This window comes from Lepisma saccharinum, chromosome 8 (genome assembly GCF_977018435.1).
Source record: "Lepisma saccharinum chromosome 8, izLepSacc3.1, whole genome shotgun sequence".
NCBI classification, from domain to species: Eukaryota; Metazoa; Arthropoda; class Insecta; order Zygentoma; family Lepismatidae; genus Lepisma; species Lepisma saccharinum.
The window spans coordinates 48756922-48779220 of record NC_139236.1 but is presented as its reverse complement, the minus strand read 5'-3'; the positions used below and the strand labels follow the sequence as shown (position 1 = coordinate 48779220).

Here is a 22299-nt window from a genome sequence, read left to right as displayed (position 1 = left end):
GAAGGAGGGAAGAAGAAGGAGAAGGAGAAGAGAAGAACAGAAGGGACTGAAGAGAAGAGGTAGTTGCAGAAAATATCGTCTCCGCGTCAGGAATTGATGCATTGGTCAAATTATCGACATGAAACATTCAATAACATCTTGAAATGTATTGGAGAATGTATTAGATCGGTGCGAAATGCCTTTTGGCTTAGTTCAGAGCAAGATAAAATCTTCCATGTAAGATCTTTGATTTTACCTGCGATTATACCACTAAAAACATGAATGTAATTTTAATATTTATAAGAATTATCCAATTTTTGTCCACTTCTCGGTTCGTTGAAATGGAGGTTTTGTAATTTAATATTTCCCCTCCCCCATCGTTAATTCCAAACTGAATCATTCCGTTTCACACGGCGTGGACAATGAACACAATGGGATAGGTCTAAAAGTAACGAAAATTTTCTGCCACCGGAAGCGTTTGAACCTACGACCATGAGATTGACAGTCCTGAACGGTAAACACTACCCTACAAGCTTTCGCTCCTGAAAGTAAGTAGAAGGAGCTGACCAATGTGAAATGTAGATGCAACTCTCCTCCTACATGTAACGTTCAAATAATACTTCTTTGTAACAAAGAAATCGAAGGTAGTACGACTCGGCGAAAAAATTTAATGGAGAATTGCACATGATAAAAACTTTTCATTTCCTTGCATTGAACTCGAGTGGGAAAAGGGGTAAAATTAGTATGTTCTGAATTGCCACAAATATAAATAGTTATTTCATTAATATTTGTCAATGTCTTTGAAGCAGTACACAATTATCGTTAGAGTATCATAATTCACGATCGTATACATGAAAATATCCCTTTGAACGTGTGTCAATTCATTTATTTGTTTATCTTTTTTTTATAAATCCCATATGCAGAACAATGTAGCCACTATACACTGCTATTACAAATAATGTTACCATACTCTTATTTAATAGAAGGGGATTTAGAAAATAGAAAAAAAGAACACCTAGTATGGAGGATCGAACCTGGGACCGCAATCAATGCTTTCAAGAACTCTAACCAATACACTACGCCCTTTTTTTTCCCTTGGAGCAACAGTTCTTAATTATTCTGTCGCATCAATATTGTAAACGTTATCCTGCAAAAATAAGTTCATTACTTTGATATAGCTCTCTACTTCTAGAATTACTCTATAAGCATGCATTTGAAATTTAACTCTGAATTTATTTCTTCGTTGTTAGTATATCTAACCTTGTGAATATATTTTATTTGTAATTTTATAACGGTTACATGAACATCTATGAAATAGTTCCTTATAATAACCTCCGGTTGACCAAGTTGCCAATATAAACAAATGGAATACAGATTGTCTTCGAGCTTACATTGTTAAAAAGGAACGGATACACGTATTACTATCCCAATAGTTATCCCAATACTCATTCAATAAGGTTTCTTGTTTGTCAGAAATTATCACTTAAACTATTGCATGTTGAGCTAGTGCCCACCTAGCCGCCTCTGATGAAATCTATCATTCCTCAGATTTTCTTTAAAATATCACTCTCGTCACGCGTGCAGACACTGTGCATCGACGCACACTGTTTTGCGATAAGAAGCGACCTTGAATAGCGTGAGTGAGTCACTTTGAACGCGAACAAGCTGCGCTACCAAGCTTGTCTGCCTTTGAAAATCAAGTCACTTTTTTTTCACCGTTTCCGAACGCGATTGCTATTGTAGAAGTATATATTCTCTCAAAAGAGCAAGAAAGGAAATTAGACCAATGTTCTCCCGTCGTTTAAAACCAAATATTATCTATTAAACGAAAAGTTCACGATTGTCAATAAACCTATCTGAGCATAAGGTGGATGTAAATAATAAATTTAATAGAAAGATTCTCCAAATTTCTCTCCCACTGTCTACGTCAAGCCAGTACCCAGGGGGGAGGGCATAGGGGCCATGCCCCCTCGAACCCTGAAATATTTAAATGTGAACCTATCAATAACTACGTAAATAACATCGTCGATTTTAGAAATGTGTAAACATTTCAATTTTGTTTTTACATTAATTATTCTGTTTCTTGCGCAAAAGTCTTCAGGCTGCAATATTGGATGGTTTTAGTTTCATAATGCAAGGCTAGCAGACGTCAATGTCAGAAATGCAAGCAATATTTTTATTTATTTTTAACCCAATTAAAGGAATGTGGAAGAATTTAAAAGAAATAAGAAAGAGCGGAACGACTGTTGCTCTACTTTATAAATTGTTGTTCTTCGAGGAAGAAAAATAAGAAGTATTTACTCCAGCACCTTAACACAGTGTCCCACGAGTCTCTCTTGACTAATGCTGTCAAATGTGAAGTGATTTTATGAATAAAATTTTCCGCCTGTTTACGTCTAACGTTGCGCAGATTTGGTAGTTCGCAAACAGTGTAATTGTTTCATGTTACCTTACGCAACAGCAAATACATTTCTGAACACGAGACTTGCGTCAGGAAACAAGCATTTAGCCTGTTCCAGTATCCCAGGAAAAAAATATCGTCCTGCAGTGAAAAAAGTGACTTGGTTTTCAAAGGCAGACAAGCTTGGTAGCGCAGCTTGTTCGCGTTCAAAGTGACTCACTCACGCTATTCAAGGCCGCTTCTTATCGCAAAACAGTGTGCGTCGATGCACAGTGTCTGCACGCGTGACGAGAGTGATATTTTAAAGAAAATCTGAGGAATGATAGATTTCATCAGAGGCGGCTAGGTGGGCACTAACTCAACATGCAATAGTTTAAGTGATAATTTCTGACAAACAAGAAACCTTATTGAATGAGTATTGTTATAACTATTGGGATAGTAATACGTGTATCCGTTCCTTTTTAACAATGTAAGCTCGAAGACAATCTGTATTCCATTTGTTTATATTGGCAACTTGGTCAACCGGAGGTTATTATAAGGAACTATTTCATAGATGTTCATGTAACCGTTATAAAATTACAAATAAAATATATTCACAAGGTTAGATATACTAACAACGAAGAAATAAATTCAGAGTTAAATTTCAAATGCATGCTTATAGAGTAATTCTAGAAGTAGAGAGCTATATCAAAGTAATGAACTTATTTTTGCAGGATAACGTTTACAATATTGATGCGACAGAATAATTAAGAACTGTTGCTCCAAGGGAAAAAAAGGGCGTAGTGTATTGGTTAGAGTTCTTGAAAGCATTGATTGCGGTCCCAGGTTCGATCCTCCATACTAGGTGTTCTTTTTTCTATTTTCTAAATCCCCTTCTATTAAATAAGAGTATGGTAACATTATTTGTAATAGCAGTGTATAGTGGCTACATTGTTCTGCATATGGAATTTATAAAAAAAAGATAAACAAATAAATGAATTGACACACGTTCAAAGGGATATTTTCATGTATACGATCGTGAATTATGATACTCTAACGATAATTGTGTACTGCTTGAAAGGCATTGACAAATATTAATGAAATAACTATTTATATTTGTGGCAATTCAGAACATACTAATTTTACCAGTGGCGAAGCTCCTATGAGGCTTTTGAGGCTTAGCCTACCCAAAAAAATGTTGAAATTAAAATGTTGTTATATCCTGGAACAATCAAAGTTCGTTAAAACGAATTAAACTATGTAATCCGAACGTTTGGTTCCGCCGATCCTTCCATATATCTCGTCAGGCAGGCCAGAAAGAGAGAGCGCGTTCGGGCCGAACTCTGAGGCTTTTGACGAAAAGCCTCACGTTTAAAAGGCAGCTACAGCGTGAGCTCTGTGTACTGGGAGGGGAGGGGAAGGGGAAGGGACCTCCTATTCGCTGGGTAAAAGCGGCTAGCCTCAGAACCAAACCTGTTGTGCTTCTTCTCGTGCAAAGTGTGTCCGTCGTTCACGCGCTGCATTGTTGAATGTTAATTTACTTCAAGTGCATCCGCGCGTGTGTTTGTGTGTGTGTCACATAGTGTATTTATGTTATAAAAATATAATACTGTGAAATTGTGTTGGAAACTCTAAGTTGATTTGCAGTAAAATAAATGTAAGTGGACAAGACTTCGTGGCTCTCAGATCCTTAACCTACGAAATATTGGACACACTGACTGTGCAACTGGAAATACGTTTTGGAGATCTTGAAAAGATAAAATTTGTTGAATTGGTAGACCAAAATAGCTTTGGGGAATATAAACTACATTTTCTTGTGATGAAATTAATTAACCTTCTGTCCACATATCCATTTTTCAACAAAGAACGATTAAAAAATGATTTAAAGAATATCTGTGATGAAGAAAGGAATTTACCTCCTGCAGACCTTCTAAAATTCATAGTTAGCAATGATCTTCAAACAATCTACAAAGAAGTAACACAACTTATCAAGTTGGTCTTGACATTCCAAGCTTCCTCCGAAAGAAGTATGGGCACCCTCAAGAGAGTAAAAAAAAAAATATCTCCGTAATTCAATGAAAAATGAAAGATTAAGTTCTCTCAGTACAATAGCCATTGAAAAAAAAAACTGGTTAAAGAACTTTCTATTGATCAAGGCTTCAAGCAAAGAGGAATTGATACTTTTGCGACCAACAAGAATCGACGCATGAACCTGCTGTATATAAAAAAATATAAGCAGATTTTTCAGCCTACCCAGTATTTACGCCTTAGCTTCGCCACTGAATTTTACCCCTTTTCCCACTCGAGTTCAATGCAAGGAAACCTCCGCAAATATAGAATGAAAAGTTTTCATCATGTGCAATTCTCCATTAAATTTTTTCGCCGAGTCGTACTACCTTCGATTTCTTTGTTACAATGAAGTATTATTTGCACGTTACATGTAGGAGGAGAGTTGCATCTACATTTCACATTGGTCAGCTCCTTCTACTTACTTTCAGGAGCGAAAGCTTGTAGGGTAGTGTTTACCGTTCAGGACTGTCAATCTCATGGTCGTAGGTTCAAACGCTTCCGGTGGCAGAAAATTTTCGTAACTTTTAGACCTATCCCATTGTGTTCATTGTCCACGCCGTGTGAAACGGAATGATTCAGTTTGGAATTAACGATGGGGGAGGGGAAATATTAAATTACAAAACCTCCATTTCAACGAACCGAGAAGTGGACAAAAATTGGATAATTCTTATAAATATTAAAATTACATTCATGTTTTTAGTGGTATAATCGAAGGTAAAATCAAAGATCTTACATGGAAGATTTTATCTTGCTCTGAACTAAGCCAAAAGGCATTTCGCACCGATCTAATACATTCTCCAATACATTTCAAAATGTTATTGAATGTTTCATGTCGATAATTTGACCAATGCATCAATTCTTGACGCTGAGACGATATTTTCTGCAACTACCTCTTCTCTTCAGTCCCTTCTGTTCTTCTCTTCTCCTTCTCCTTCTTCTTCCCTCCTTCTGCTCTTCTTTTATCTCATATCGCCTTCCCTACTTTACTCGCATCTTATCTCTATCCCACTCATCTCTTCTCCTCGTATCTCCTTTCCTGTCTTAGATTTCCGACTCCACTGCAATCGTCTTTTCCTTCTTCTCTTTTCTCTCCTTTACTCTACTCTCCACTCCCCTCTTCTCGTCTCCTTTTCTCTCATCTCGTTTTCCTTCTCTTATCTCTTCTTTGCTCCATTTTCCTCATCTCTCCTAGAATCTTCTTCCATTCTCCTCACGACATCTCCTCGCCTCGTCTATCCTTTCTTTCTTCTCTCCTCTACCTTTCCTCTTCTCCTTTCGCTTTCTCTTTCTCCTCTTCTTTGTCACCTTTCGTTTTCTATCACCTCTTTTCCTTTCTGTAGACTAATCAGCAATGAAATACTAGAAAACCTATTTTTTTTTCTTTGAGAAAGAATTTTGTCACTTGCGATATAATAGTGATATTTTTAATAATTTCATACGATAATACTTGTTTTTATTTCTTTCGCGTATTTTATAAATATCTATTGTGCATGGCAACCCTGAAATTGAGCCTAACTGTACACGCAACCCACCAACGCCTTGTGTAAATTGGGTTGCCTAGTTTAAAATGTCGTTGTCCTAAAACTTTTGAGAGACACTGTACAATGGCATATGATATTTATGACTAATTCACATTATGTGTAGTTCACAATCAGCTTTCCAGTTAGTCGGAAGACAAGAATTTCTATCCTGGTACTTAGTTCAGCGGTCAGAAAGGTATTCTACTAGTACAATCTAGCTCCTCTTAACGTAACATAGTAATTTTAATGTATAAAATTGAAAGCCTGCAACATACCTGAAATTCCTAGGTTGTCCAACAACCAGTGGCATCCAGGTTGTATATCAGACCCACCATTCGGATAAAAATCAACGTGACCAATAGAATGTGATATTCCTAACCCTGATGTCGTGTGGATTATGTCCACAAATTCTGCATCGTCTTTATCCAGCCTCTCATGTGGTGGAGATCCTTGGTACGAGGGACCAGCAGGGTCCAGACCTAGAAGGCATATTTAGAATCATATGTACATTAGCATGCATTGTGTGTCTATAAAGCTTTAACGATTAGATTATTCTATAAGAGTAGGTGTCAGTGTTACCAACATAGAACGTCTTTGTAAGTCTTAACACCTCAGACCGTTAGCGAACAAATCCATGCGTATGCAGAAATTGTTGCCAACTAACGGAAGTTAAATAATCCACGCATAGAGTGCAGAAGAAAGTAGCTTCTTACTCATACAGTGACTACTTCTCAGGGAGTGTCGATGAGTTGGTTTTAGCTCTCTCTCTCTCTCTCTCTCTTTTGCTGCTACTGGTTTGTTCAAGGAAGTTTCATTGTTACTTCAAAATGTTAAAAAGTATGTCTGTTTTATTAAATACGTCAAAAATGGGGTGGATATCATATCGTCGCATCAATGCCAAAACCACAAATATGCCAAATCTTACTTTGGAAATAAAAGCATCTTAATATTGAAGATCCATAAAAGAAAAGAAAAACAGATTTTACATTTGGATAAATGTTCTCATTAGTTAAATATGTGTGGTTGTTTATTCGGTCATCTAAGGTAGCATATGAATCTCGGGGGGTGGGGGGGGGGGTGAGAGTGAGAGAGAGAGAAAGATTACAATTACAATTTCATTATTTCAAAACATTTTTTTAAAATATAATAATATTGAGAACTTAATTTACTATAATATTTTTTTTACTTCCACGAACCTGAACAGCACAGAAACGAGATAAAATACGCATATTACATATTTAAAAAACTTGCATATTTTTACATATTTCAGTATATTTACTTATTTTTTCACATAATTCAGCTATTATTTCTCCATATTTATGTACATATTTTGAATGTTTTGCTTACATAAAAATCCTGGCCTTAGTTATATGTTGGTAAAGCTATCCCCTGCATATTTCAATATTCCGCGAAGGCATATGGGGAGATGTGGTGGTAGTGCTCCACGCATTCACGATCTAGGCCATTCATGCTCCGCCCGCTTTTACGCCCCTCCCCGGAGTTGTTCCCAGGTACTCATTTATTACAGGCTGGGTGAACCCTAAAGCCTCTTCATGCAGCGACATTGCTGGGAAAATTGTCATCTGAAATCACCCATATCTCCCCCTTTGCAGTTCACATGTTACACCCACACACACCAGTATACGTAAGCTCTCTCTTTATCTCTATCTTTATGGAAGCTTCCCATACTAACGATACGATGCTTGACGAAAGAAGACAGTAAACGGAGGAAAAAAACAAGCCAGGCTAAATTAACATCGAGTTCCCTGCTATCTTGTTGAAGTTATTAGGCGCGCTGAGAAGTACATTGTGAGGCACGCTAAGGTGACAGTGCAGCAATCAGTTCTTGCTATTGGAGTTTTCGATAAAGATTCAGAAAAATCGTGTATACAATTATGGGTTTTCGTGATATGGCTACTGAATTCTCCCCATGACAAACATCAGGTTTCGTTTTACAGCTCTCGTCTTTCCACCTCGCACTACACCATAAACCTCCACTTTTCTTTATTACAACTAAATTAGACCTAGCACACACTAGCTATTAAAAATTTTCACTACACAACCTCTATATCTTGTTGAAAAGATTCTCTCGGGCTATAGAAGCTGAAGCTCAGAACTGCACTTCTATCCTAAAGATGAGAGTGACATTAACTCTCGAAAGCTTGGAATCTTTTCCAGAACTCACCTGGTCGATAGCCTGGAAAATCTTTTCATTATTCGTCGCCAGGAAAGCTTCAAGTCTCACTTCAACCTCTGCATCTGTAACAGCTTGGAATAAAAATACCAAGGCAAACAACAGCCCAAGAAAGTGATATAAATTTAGTTTTTTTAATATTTCAGTTTAATTTTTTACAATAGTTTTTCAATTGAAATTTAATTGGAGTGTTCTTAGAATAATTAATATTATGATAATTCCTATCCCACACCATAACCATGCGGTCTAAGTCGCAGGCTTTGGGCTCGGACTACGGGTGCGCGCAGATTCAAGTCTCTTGGGGTGGGGGAAGGGGCGTAACAACATTTCTCCTAAGATTTCAGCCAGTGTATGGAGCTGGTGGCTACCCACCATTGTGAGGAAATTGGGGAACTACGAATGAGTAGCGTAACTCGGTCATGGAAACCTACAGTAACGACTGGGGGTTCGTCGTGCTGACCACACGTCACTCCGTAACTGGTTGGATGATCTCCCAACAACCTCTGGCGGGAGTGAGGCCGGCATTCAGTAGGTAGGCCCTGGCCCTCAAGGGCTGCCACGCCGCGGGTTATTATTATTATTACGTGGCTTGGAAATCTAATAGTGGCAACACTGCTGTATGTACGCTATGAAACGGAACTGGCGCTTCTCACTTATATCACATATTAGTTTGATACCTAAGCTACCTGCCAGTTAATGGACCCTTTCTTCCAACACTAGGCGCATGCGCAGTGACGAGAGAGAATAGAGTATCGTTGGCGTTGATGGTCTAAAGTTGCGTAGTCAGAACACCACTAATGTAAAAGTTCTAGTGATTCTTGCCGTGCCTCCAGGACAGACCGTCAATGCGCAGTATTACTGTTAATGTTTGGAATATAACCTGCGACCTGCGTTGCAAGAGAAGAGTGAACACTTTCTGCTGAATCCTCCCGTCATTTCGCAGGACAATGTTCGGGAGCATGTAGCGCAAACCTGTGGCTGATTTTTTAATGAGGCTGGCAGATGCTCTACCAGCCACTGTGACTTTGATTTGATCCCTAAGATGAAGCATTCGAACTGTTCCAGAGATTCTTCATGCAATAAACAGCTCCATTCGTATGATCAACAGAACAGGCACTGCTACAGAAATGCTACATCTTCCACATCGCTGGCAACGGTTGTACACAATGTTGGTGACTACATCGAAGGGCTGTAAAAGTTTCACAGAGGTATCTCTTTTGTATCATTTGAGAATAAATAGTTGCCACTATTGTATTTCCAACCCACGTATTACGTATTATAATTCCGGAAAAAAAATGTGAACAGCTACTTTCAAAAATGGCAAGATGGCCTGCCAGGAAGGTCTCGATGTTCCCAGTGGTTCTTTAGGAAATCTCGCCAAGTTAGGCCATTAGAAAGGGGTTAAAAGGTTGTTCCTAACATCGTGCCAACATTTTGTTGAACATTGTGTCGAATGCTTTTAGAGGTCGAATCTGCCTGTATGTGTTTGTGTTTTGTAGACTAGATGTGTTTGTAGTCAGGGACGGTAGTAGAGTATTGACCGTTACCACTCAAAGAATAAGAACATAAGAGAAGATGTGATAAAGATGGGGGAGAGAAAGGGAGAGAGAGAGAGAGAGAGAGAGAAAGGGAGAGAGAGAGAGGGCGAGAGAGAGAGAGAGAGACACACACACACAGAGAGATGGAGAGAGAGAGAGAGACAGAGAGATGGATATATATATATATATATAGAGAGAGAGAGAGAGAGAGAGAGAGAGAGAAATGGAGACACAGAGATATGGAGAGAGGGAGAGAGTGAGGTGGAGAGAGAAAAAAAGACATAGAGAGAGACAGAGAGAGAGAGAGAGAGAGAGAGAGAGAGAGAGAGAGAGAGAGAGAGACACTCACTAGTCAAGTTGTTTTCTATTTAAGATGTTCCGTTATGTGCTATTTATAGTTCTATGACGTTGGTGGAAGTGATGTGGGCTGGTGTATATAAAGGTTTAAATGTATTGTGCAGTTACTGTGTTATTGTGAAGAAGCAGAAAGGAGAAAAGCAAGATGCAGAGAAGCGGTTTTTCCAAGACAAGGAGAATGCAAAGCTCTGGTGTGCCGAAGTATCTGCAATGTCTAAATCTACATCATGTTCGGAAGGAGTTACTGCAATGTCAACTGTAAAAACTGCATCTCTACAGGGAGGAAAGGTTTGGAATGCGAAAAGAAAACTTAATTTTCAAGGGAATAGTTATGTGCAGCAACAGTTAAACATGTTAAAGCAGCTCTCTGGATCCAGTATGGAGGAAAATGGTGTCCAGTCCTCTTCCACATGGAAACCACGGAAGCAATACCTGTTGGAGGTATGTTACCCTTTGAGTAAAACTGCATTCAAGAGTGCAACTGTTGGATTTGATGTGGAGAACGATTTTTCTGTGTGTGTGCGTATTGCTCGTCACAACAGCCAAGGAATTGTGTTGTGTATGGAAGAATGGTGTACACTGATGGAGTTGGGGGAAAATATATCTAATTATTTATCTAGTGAGGAAGAGTTGGTTTTGTCGCCTGCGTTGCTAGGTGAAAAATACATGCTTCCATTTGGCAAATTGTACAATAAGAAAGTTATTCAGTTTGTGGATATTTTTGATTCGGAAATACCAATGACAATGATGTTAACTACCTGGACAGAACTTTTACGATTGTCTGATTGCATATCAAAAATAACTAAAAGGTATTGTGAATATCAGACTCCAATACGTGAATATTACGAGTCTTATATTTCATTATGTGTTGGATCAATTAAGGATAGTTGTTATGGTTGTACTAATAATTCGAATGATCATAATTGTCAGGATATTACCAATATACAAGATCAAATAGAGCGACATGAACTGCCGATATTTGATAATTGTGTTGAATTTTTAAGTGAAAGAGTGAAATGTGAGTTGGGACTATTTTTTCGCGATGTATGTGTGGAGGTTATCACTTCCAAACTGAGCAAGTGATGAGAATTTTTGGTAAAGTTCAAGTTGTAATGTTGTTGGGAGGTTATTGGTGACAATTAGTAACGGTGTTGGGAGCTCATTGACCTGAAACTTTTCTTTTCTTGGCAAGATATTTGTGAGAGACAGTTAGGTGGAAAGTTCCCTGTGTGTAGATATAAAAGGTGCGAGATGTCCACTATATCAATATGGCAAGTCAGAATATACAGAACGCTTCAGCTCTGGCTGACACAGAAGATATCGAACATATTATTTTCGAAAGTTGTGGATGTTTTTCTGGCTTCATTGACAAGTATTGTCTGTTAAAAAGACTACATACTTATATACCTAAGTATGCTGTTATTTGTGATGGTTGTTTCACGAATGCGCCAAATCAACTGGCTCACCAGTGCTTGAGTAAGCATTATTTGGAGTGTGATAGTGCTGAAAGTCCTGACGAATGCGGACGCTGTTTTACATGGAAGATTTCCAACTTAAAAACTTATCTTAGGGAGCCGGAGAATTTTTATCACATTTTCTACCATTCTATGAATACTCACCCTGAGATTGAATACGATTTTGAAACAGAGTCGGACGCCTATTTGCTACTTTGGACTCTAAGTGTTGAGAGAGATTTGATGCACGATTTAGTTCGGTGTATACATCAAAACGAGATACACCACGGGGACAATTTCTGTTGTGAGTAGTTGCATTAAATAAAGAAAAAAATGGCTTTTATAATTGATGTGCAAGGTTTTAGAAGTAAAGACAACAGTTTCTTAATTCGTGAAATTTGTGTTTGCTCAACAGATTTAACAATTGTGTTTCACGCTTTTGTTGATATTGGAAAGTTTGACTTAGATTACAAACAATGTAAGTGGTTAACACATAATCACCATAATTTGTTATTTGCAGAACCAAAAGGTTATAATATCAAACATGTGAAGGTGTTTTTTAACGAGTTAAAGGGAGAAAATACATTTTACTGTAAAGGGTTGGAAAAATCAAAGTTGATTCAAAATGTATTTAAGATTGACAATGTTATCGATCTCGATACAAGACGTTGTCCAGCATTGAAAAATCTTGTTTTGTACCAGGGTGGATGTTGTAGTCACCATACATCAAACAAACCATTTTCTCAATCAGGCTGTGCCTTCAGAAATGTTCAAAGACTTGTTACTTGGTACAATACAAAATAACAAATCTCAGATATGTTGAGATTTTATGTAAATGAATTTTATGTATAAACTAATGATTGCAAAATAAAGTTTAGTTGTGAATTTTGTTGTTTTATTCCAATAATATTTTGAGGTATAAAATCAAAAACAAATATATGAAATATATTTTTTATTATTTTTTGTATATATATATTTACACCAACACCAAAATCATATGTACAAAAAAATCAGATATATTAAGATAACAATATTTTCAATTGATTTAAAACTATATTGTCGTTGTTGGCAAAGTTAGTTTTACTGAACATATTGACAAAATCTGATATTGTGTAATTTTTGGCAGAGTAATAAAGAAACATGCAAAATACACCACAGAACACTGATTCTAAATGTTGAATTTGTTGATTGTTCGAAATCCAACGGTAAGTATTTCTATTGAGAAAAAGTTTTATATTTTCGGAGGGTGGTTCTCCAAAGGAGTCGAAATATATACCTGTTCCATTTTTGTTAATGTATATAGCAACCCAATGACCACCAATATTTTCACTTGTGCTTGTATTAACAATTAAACCTGCTGGAAATTTTACTGATACCGGTAACTGGTTATCAGCATACACACCAACAAATTGAATAGCAGTTTTGCAATCTTGAAGTATAATATAAATTATGTCGTCAGTCCACATGTTTTTGCTATTCTTGCGTTTTATCACTGGAACAAACTGTATGTATGCCTGAAGAAATATTGCTCAAACCATGTGTTGGTATGTATGGTGAGGTAACGCCAAACTGGTACCCTCTTAATTCGTAGTAACGAACGTACTTGGCATACACTTTTGACTCTCTTGCTGCACAACGAAATTCGACGAATCTATGCGATGGATGACAACAATTTTCAGCTGGAAACCCAAGCAGGCAAGTCTTCGGACAAAGCAGGTCTTCTAGATTGACGATGGTGCGATGTAGAAGTTCTCCCAGGAAAGTACAGCGCTCAATACCATGCGCATACAAGACTGTAGCATGTTTTGTGTAGAATCTTAGTATATTGGCGAGTTGATTGTAGTTTATATACCCATCATTCCATTCAAGACCATGTGAATTTTGAGATGCATAATTGTTCAGCTGGGCTGACGCCGATTCTAATTCACCATACGGAAAGGGTGGTAAAAATATCCATGAGTCCGAATTTAAGTTATCAATATTGACAACAGCAAGCTCCTTAACTATAATTTCACCTTATTGCCTTGGAAGGCAGTGAAATGAATGACAAATCTCATTCTGACAACACTCACAAAGGTACTAAAGCTATTTTGTAAAGTCTGGATATATATTTCTGTTTTTGTCCACTTGAAATAACAAATCAAATTGTGCGTACATAACACATGTGACAGATGACGTCAAAGAATTTGCAAATTGTATTTTTAGAGTAACAGGCGAATCACGTACCATGTCCCAAGTATTATCATTCAAAGAGTTTGTAGGTGAAAGAATAAATGCGAAGAGGGTATAGCCTAGAGGATATTCTTTTCTAGCAATGCAATTTCCACTATTACAATAATACATTCCAGTTCCAGAAAACAATGTATAGTAGCTTTGAATGTAGTTATTTTTTTAAAAATTTGGTGTTAGCGGTGTGGAGGGATAAAACTTTGAGACGATTTGTAGTTGTAGTCGATTAATGTTGAAATGTTCAAAATAAAATGGATTCAAATTGTTTTTTCCATTGTATGCAGTATTCGAAACAAAGCCTACAACAAGAGCTTTTGGGACATTACCCAGGAATAGATTATCGATGTTATACGAAGTTATATTTTGAGGAATAGTATGAGTAAATGTTTCAACTCTTGTGATAGGTAATTTAGCTGTTTCACGCTCTATTCTAGTACTGAGTTGCATTCCAATATCGGGTGAAACCGTTATTCTCCGAACCCATAAAGTCACTGCTTCTAAATGCACAAGATAAGAAGAATTTTCAGCACTCATCAAACAAAAAGAATCTTTACTTCTATGAAGTTTCACACGCATTCCAACTTTATTGGGCAATACACGGTCCAGTCCTACAATATCTGCATGTATTCTTCCATACATGTCAAAAGTAGAACTATTTCTAGCGAATTGGGCACGAGATGTATATCCAATATTTGCATTTCCCAGAGTATTAAACTGTCCAGGTGTATCCTTGAACCAGAGCGAAGATGTTAAATGTGTTTCTTTGGCGTCATTAGAGAAATTAAGTAAAGTTTCAATATATGCTCTGTAGGGGTAGGAACCTGAAGACGATGTGATCAGTTTGTCATTAAGTGAAATATCAACTTGATTGAAAAGAGAATGCAAAAAATTATTGACAGGTGCAACACTGTCTGAATCGTCAAGATCCTCACCATCAGATCTTGTAATTTTAGATTTTACATACAGATAAAGATACGCAGGATGAATAAATTCACCAGTTTCACCTGGAATATTAAATTCTACAGGTCCTCCAGAAGTTAAAGTGGAGACAGGTCGATACTCGACATTATCTGCATGTTCAATTGTAGTTTGTGTCATAGGTACTGAAAACAAGTCAAAATCGCTTGTGCAACAGGGTTGACTGCAAGGATGAACGTCTGACATGATCGCTCAATCGAATATGTCCTTTCTATGTCTGCGACGTTTAGCCGAGTGTGACTGTAGCGAAGGGGCCCCTATTTTTATAGCTTTTCTTTTGACTGCTTTTTTTATTTTTATTTTTCCGTTACCTGATAACAACTGGTTAATTTTTTGTTCCGCTTTGCCACGTAAACTTTCTCTGGCTTGTTTTATTCTTACACGAAAGGATTCTTTGATAGGTTTATTTTCCAACATGTCACCAGCAACTTGCATTCCGGTTCGCAGTGCCTGACGTCCCACGGTTTTAGCAACAGGTTTTAATATAGGTAGAGCATATCTAAAAAGTCCGCGAAAAAATCCCCCAAGACCATGACCCTGCTGGTACACAGGACCAGCAAAGTAGGGTATTCCACGACCCGCTTGCCGATGTTTCATGATCGTTGGAAATGAAGTGTTATGTTCACTGTTCCGGATTGAAATGATAAATTTCGACCTGCATGGTCCTTTAAAAGGATTTCTATTGTATTGAAACAAAATTTTGACAAAGGTAAATAATGCATCGGGTTGAAACTAACAGAGTATGTTCTACCGTAGTTAATATTCTCGATGCTGGCTATACGTAATAATGGAACTTTACTGTCTCCTACCAGTTGATATTGTATAATATCAGTGTACACAAATACTTGCTGTGGATATCCAATATTCAAGTATGGACTGCGCGATCCATTGATGTACTTTGTGATGTTACTGTACGGCTCATATCCCAATTGCAGACTCAAAATGGGAGAAAATTTAATAGATTCTACACGATAATCGTGACTACAATGTATACTGTTTTCTAATTTGCGACATGTGAATCTAAAAAGATCAGTTTTTTTATTGATTTGTTCCAGCACGCTTTCCACAGTGTGATAATAGCCAGATGGGAGTTTGAACTTTTGGGCCTCGGAGAGATTTTCTTCTAGACGCAAGTTGTACCAGACAATATTTTGATCTTCAGTAATATTGTAACATGTATTCGGTATTTGAATTTCGGCTAATGCAACTTTCCAATTAGAATGTTTTAGACGAATTTCGTTTTCCACCATGTTCACAAAATGCGATGTTGTGTTATGAGAAAAATGTTTATGTGAACTATTCGAAGTAAGAGTAATATAAAAATCATTTTCTGTACTTTCACTGATCATTCTGTTTGCTTGAAATGTAACTTAATGTACGACGAACCAAACCGAAATGGTAGGTTCTCCTGTGTATGTCCCTTTAAGTCTATCCCGATTGTGTCAAAGTAAAGTTTTTCGACTTTGATATATCGCGGTATATCGAATGTCAAATGTTTATTTCGACCGTATGTATAATGATTGATTCCGATTTTTCGAACTATGTGACCGTGAAGTTGAGGTTTCACAATGTCCACACACACATTAATTTCATAAGGAAGAAAATAGTTCAAGTTGCAAACATAAGGTGCTTCTTTGTAAAACAAGGGTTTGTGATATACCGCAACCACCACAGGTTCTTTTGTTTTTGGTATATCTTGAGCATATCCGAAAATGCACATTAAAGCAGGTGTTACACCTATCATGATTTGTTGAATGGTTTTGTCAGTTTTAACAAATACACGGTTTGTGTATTCGTCATAATGTATAAACATTTTTAAATTTTTATTAACACAATTTAGTATATGTTGAATAGACGCATAAAAACCAGCAGGAATTGCAACACTTTCTTCAATAATTTCCGAGTTGTCTGCTCGCACCGCTTTGACGATAATTTCTTGATCTGTTGGTACATTGTATAAACTCCAAGTACAACTAAATTCTGCAAGACCTACCACCCATTTAGAATCAGTGAGATCAATAGGGTGAGCTAATTTTGTTGTATAGGACGTTGAGGTGTTATTTTGGAAAATATCGGAGCTTGCATTGGACGGGAGCGAAAGATAAAATTCGTTCACTCGCTCCATCATCATGCTAATGATTTATAAACGCAAGGTGTCACTCTTTTTAACTCAAGAATTGAAAATATTGGAGTACCCTAGCCATTTCACATAGAGCCAATCACCTTTTCTACGTAAAATTTTTTCGATACTGTGGAGAGTATTTTTATTTACATTAATTTTCTGCAAATCCTGTTCGTAAAATATGCCTTTCAATATTTCACCGTTCCAATCTTTAAGACGGTATGTTACAGGATTTGATTTTATGCATTTGACTACAATAAAAATTGCCCGAGACCATTTTGCTAAGTAACCTTTCTCAAATTTCATTTTAGTTTTCGATATTCGAACATAATCGCCCGGTTTAAATTTACAACTCTTTGGAATTTCTTTCTTTGACCCATATAATGTATACCATATTTGATTTATGTTTTTGTCGCTAACTTGCGCCGGTGCAATTTTGATACTTGTGTGTTTAGAATTATTATAACTTTGAACTAAATTTTGTAAAACATGAATATACTTGTAACTGTGACTTGCTGCAAAATATTTATATATTTTTTCTTTTATTGTGCGAATAAACCGTTCACATAACGCAGCTTTCATTTCCGAATAAACACTGTAGTGATTTATATTATATTTTTTAAATATGGTTTGAACATGTTTATTGTAAAACTCTTTGCCAAAATCTGTCTGACAGTTTAACGGAACATTTTCGTACAGGTTCAAAATTTTCTCCACTGCTTTTGCTATAACAGGACCAGTTTTGTTTTTTACCGGAATGCAAAATGCTAGTCTGGAAAATATATTTATAGCACACAAAATATACCTATAACCACGATTGAATTTTGCAACATTCTGCATATCGGCTAAATCCATTTGCACAGTTTCGAAAGGGCCACTTGCATAGTATTGTTTTCTGGGAAACTTTTTAAACGCAGGAGCATGCAAAGTATAAGCATCTTGAGATTGTAACCATTGTTTTATTTTAGCTTTGGAAACTTTTTCTTTAGCCGCTTTATACAATTTAGACACATTTGATAATGAAGCTGGATTCGAATACACATAATAGAGTTGATGTAATTTCATGTTTACTAATATTTATAGTCTTTCCATGTCACGTGCCAGTTTCGATGACACAATGAAGGTTGCAAGGAGGAATGGTTTCTCGGAATCGACGATAGATGGCAGCACGCCATATAAAGAAGAGCAGAGCTCATTGTACAAACTAGGAGCGGAGAAGAGGAATTATATATATTATAGTAAATTGAGGAATATATAAAAGAAGAGTTCAAATACTATAATAGAAGTAAATAGAATGATGTATATAGTAATTTAAAAGAATTAAGAATATAGCCGCATATCAAACGTTTAGGAAATTTATTAAGCGAGCAAATGAATTCAGAAATGTATCTCAATTTCTTTTTGATTCTCTGACGAGGAGAACATCGTCAGCTTTTGCATTTGTCCGTTCCCCGGTGGCGCTGTGTCAAATTAGACACCCCGAAGCACTTTTCGGTTGCGCTTTTTATTAGTCGCACTGGGCCATTGGCAGCGCTCGTTATTAGCGATCCTGGTTATTCCCCTTTGGTCGTCAAATAGGAGGTGGCGCTATTGTCAGTTTAGTCGACCCTACTCTTTCTACAAGTATAGCTTGGATTGTTTGACAAAGAAGCGGGGGGAAAGCGAGCACATAAATAAGATTACGCTTTAATAAAAGAAGAAGAAATTCAAAGAAAAAGAAGAAGAAGCCATTTCCATATTAAAAGAAGAAGAAGCCGTTTTCATAATAAAAGAAGAAGAAGCTTTTTCCATATTAAAAGAAGAAGAAGCCTTTTAAAAGAAGAAGAAGCCTTTTAAAAGAAGAAGAAGCCGTTTCCATAATAAAAGAAGAAGCTTCTTCCATATTAAAAGAAGAAGAAGCCTTTTAAAAGAAGAAGAAGCCATTTAAAAGAAGAAGAAGCCTTTTCGATTATACATATACATATATTTTCTCTGTATTTTTGTCAAGTTCTCAGAATATAGATCCGCATTTTACTATATCCTCTTGGCTATAAAACGCTTTCTTATTTGGAATTCTCAAAGAACCTACCCCCCTGAGATTAAGATATCTGTAGCCGTGGTAAATAACATTTAAGTACGTACCCACAAGGGGCGTAACATTAGTGGCGACCAACGTTGCGGCTAGCAGAATTGTGAATAAGAAAGCGAAAAAGGAAGAAGGCCAAAATGGAGGAAGAAAATAATATCGAAGGAGAGAACAGAGGAACTATAACAGATGAAATGAAAGACAGAAAGGAAATATTAAACTGCTGTGGAGAAGAGGGAAATAAGGAAGAAACTATCCTATGCAGCTCATGCAAAGAAATGAAACATTGGCTATGTGAGAAGATAAGAAGAGAAAAGTACATAGGAATAAGTGAAAGAGGAGATTACGTATGCAAAAATTGCAAGGAAGAAAGGATAAATGAAAAAGAAGAGAAGAAAAGGGAAAAGGAAGAAGAGAAAATGAAGGAAAAACCAAAGAGGACGGAAGAGGTGAACATAATAGAAATGCTCCAGAACTTATCGATGCAAGGGGAAGAGAATAATAGAAGACTCGAAGAGAATAATAGAAGACTAGAAGAAAAAATGGAAGAAAATAGCAGAAGATTAGAAAGAGAATTAAAAACACAGATGGAAGAGAATAACAGAGAAGCAAAAGATAATAATAGAAGACTCGAAGAAAAGATAGATGAAAGTAGTAGAAAGTTAGAAGAAAGTAATAAAAAGATGGAAGAAAGGCTCGAGGAAAATAGCAGGAAATTGGAAGCATCGAGGTCCGAAACCCACGAGATGTTCTTGAGATTGAATGAAACGTGTGAAGGAAATAGAAAGTCCTTGGAAAGCAAGATAGAAGAAACAACGTTGTTAATAGAGAGTACAAGTTTTGATATAAATAGAAGAATAGAAGAGGAGGTTTCGAATCTCAGAGAGGAAAATAAACAAAGAAACGAAAATTTGGAGAGAAAGTTGATTGAAAGTAAATCTCAAATAGAATTAGCCGTTTCAAGAATAAAAGAAAACGAAAACAAGATAGAGGAAGCTAAGCTCCTGATAGAAGATAGAAGTTTGGAAATGAATAATAGAATCGAAAGGGAAGTTCTAAAACTCAGAGAAGAAAATTCGCATGGATTTCAAGAAGCTCAAGAAAAAACTCTGAGAATAGAAAAGGAGATTGTGGAAAATCGAACCAAAATGAATGCAGCAGATAAGAGAGGAAAGGAAATGGATAGAAAAATAAACGGAACAGTATCCAGGATGGATAAGACAGAGAAGAGAATGGAAGAAGTGGAAAGAAGATTAGGGAATATATCAGTAAAAGAAAGGAACGATAGATCCAGCTTTCGATGCAGCGAGGAAGAGACTTATATCAAGAAAGAGATAAAAGAAGAAAGCTCTAGCGATGAGTCTACAACAGAAGAAGAAAGGAAAAAGGATTATGGGAAAAGATCTTACCAAAGGAGAAAGAGAAAGTGGAAGAGTAGTGAAGAAGGTAGCAACAATGAGAAATTTTTAGATACGCTAGAAGAAGAATACAAAGGCTGTGAAAGATATAAATCAAGGATACCTAGACCACAGGAATTACAGCATATGCCTAAATTTAATGGAAATATATCAGAGAAATGTCCAAGGAAATTCCTGAAGGAGCTTACCACCAACATACGTTTAATGAGAATCCCAGATCACATGACTCTTAGCCTCATTGACACGTGTTTCGAACAGTCAGCAGCCGGGTGGTACCAATTAAACCAACACAAATTCAAAGACTTTCGAGAATTCAGTAGAAATTTTTTAGATTACTATTGTAGCAAAGACATCAAGGAAAGGCAATTGGAAGCCCTAAAACGAAAACACATCGACTGGTCGAAAATTGAAAGTCTGGAGGAACGTACATGGGAAACGTTGAGAAGCTTTAATAATTTGAAAGAAGGATGCAGTGAAGAGGAATTAGTGAAACAAGTAATCCAAACGCTACCAGTAAGAATCCAAAGAGCCATAGCAGCGGTGAAAATAAAGAAAGTGGATGACTTAATAGAATACCTAAGGACAGAAGATATGTTGAAGAAAACTCAAAACTCTTGGGATAGAGAGAGGAATGACAGGGATGGTCGACCTTATTCAAAGAGACGTTATGATGACGAAGACAATAGCAACAGGCAAAAGTTCCGAAGACAAGAGCTCGAGGTTAGAAATCTGGATTTGAGAGGTCACGACCAGGATAGAGGAAGAGGAACCAACTCGAGAAATAGGAACGATTACGTCAGGAATCAAGAGTTTGTTGGAGATGGAAGGTACCAGGGATATGATAGGACATATAGAGGCCGAAATAGGTTTCAGAGATATGGCAGAAGGGGAAGTCCTAGATGGAGAGAGGAAAGAGAAGAAAGACAGACGAATGGACGAGCATCCAATGATGAAACTGAGAGAAGAAATATATCTCAGGACGAAGAGAGAAACGAGGCAATGGAGTTAACAAGAAGCTATTGTAATGATGGAAGAAGGTTCCAAGAAAGATCGCACGGAGGAGAACATTTGGAGAACGCCCAAAGTAATCGAGCGTCAAACATGTAATGCTCTTGCAGCAATCCCCAGGTGTGAGAGCTAATGAAAGGGAACATGAAATGAGGGGAGAAACAATAGAGAAACCCAGCGACAGTCTAGAATTATGTTTAGTAGGAGAACCAGACTTTGGAAGACTAAAACCTGGGAGAACGTTTTATGTTAAAGCTAAAATAATAGAACTGCAAGTTAAATGTTTGGCAGATTGTGGAAGCGTAGTGGAAGTCATGAGTTACGAATGCTGGAAGAAAATAAGAGAGAAGTACCCGCAAGCTAGATTAGATACATGCGAGAAAGACAGGATTAGATTGGTCATGGCAGCCGGCAAGGATGAATACAAGATACAGGGATCGATAAAAATCATGATGAATATTCAAGGTGAAAATTTCTCAGTAAATTTCTTAGTGGTGAAAGGATTACGGTGTGAGATTATTTTAGGAGTGTCTTTCCTAGAAAACTATGATGGGCACATTCATGTCAAAGAGAGAAGGCTAAATGTGGAATTGGAAGAGTCGTGTAGACTTGATATTCCTATGGAGACAATATGTGACGAGTCGGCAAAAGAAATGTGTGTTCGAAAACAAGGTCTTGTGGTTAACAAAAGGGACGTTATGTATAAAGAAGGTGAATACGACGAAGATAAACATGGAGAAATAAAGGAAAAAGAAAATGAATATGTGGCGTCCGTTAAAGAAATACAAGATAAAGTGAGCGAATGCATAGAAATCTCTGAAAAGGAGAGAAGAGAATTGAGAGATGTGCTTGTCAAGCATAGGAATTTATTTAGCCAGCGACCTGGACTTACGAATGTGTATTCATATGAAATAGAGGTAGACACAAATCAGCCCATAGTATCTAGGCAACATTCTATACCGTTTACCAAGAGGAAAGCTGTTGAAG

At 37.0% G+C, this 22299-nt stretch overlaps 1 protein-coding gene across 1 annotated transcript in view; it reads right to left on the bottom strand.

The window, feature by feature from the left end:
- Positions 1-22299, bottom strand: part of LOC145990985 (pancreatic triacylglycerol lipase-like) — a 77347-nt gene that overhangs the window by 3471 nt on the left and 51577 nt on the right. Inside the window, exon 6 of the mRNA XM_083126611.1 lies at positions 6225-6428. Within this exon, the coding sequence (XP_082982737.1) occupies positions 6225-6428 (204 nt within the window). The remainder of the gene's footprint in view (positions 1-6224; positions 6429-22299) is intronic.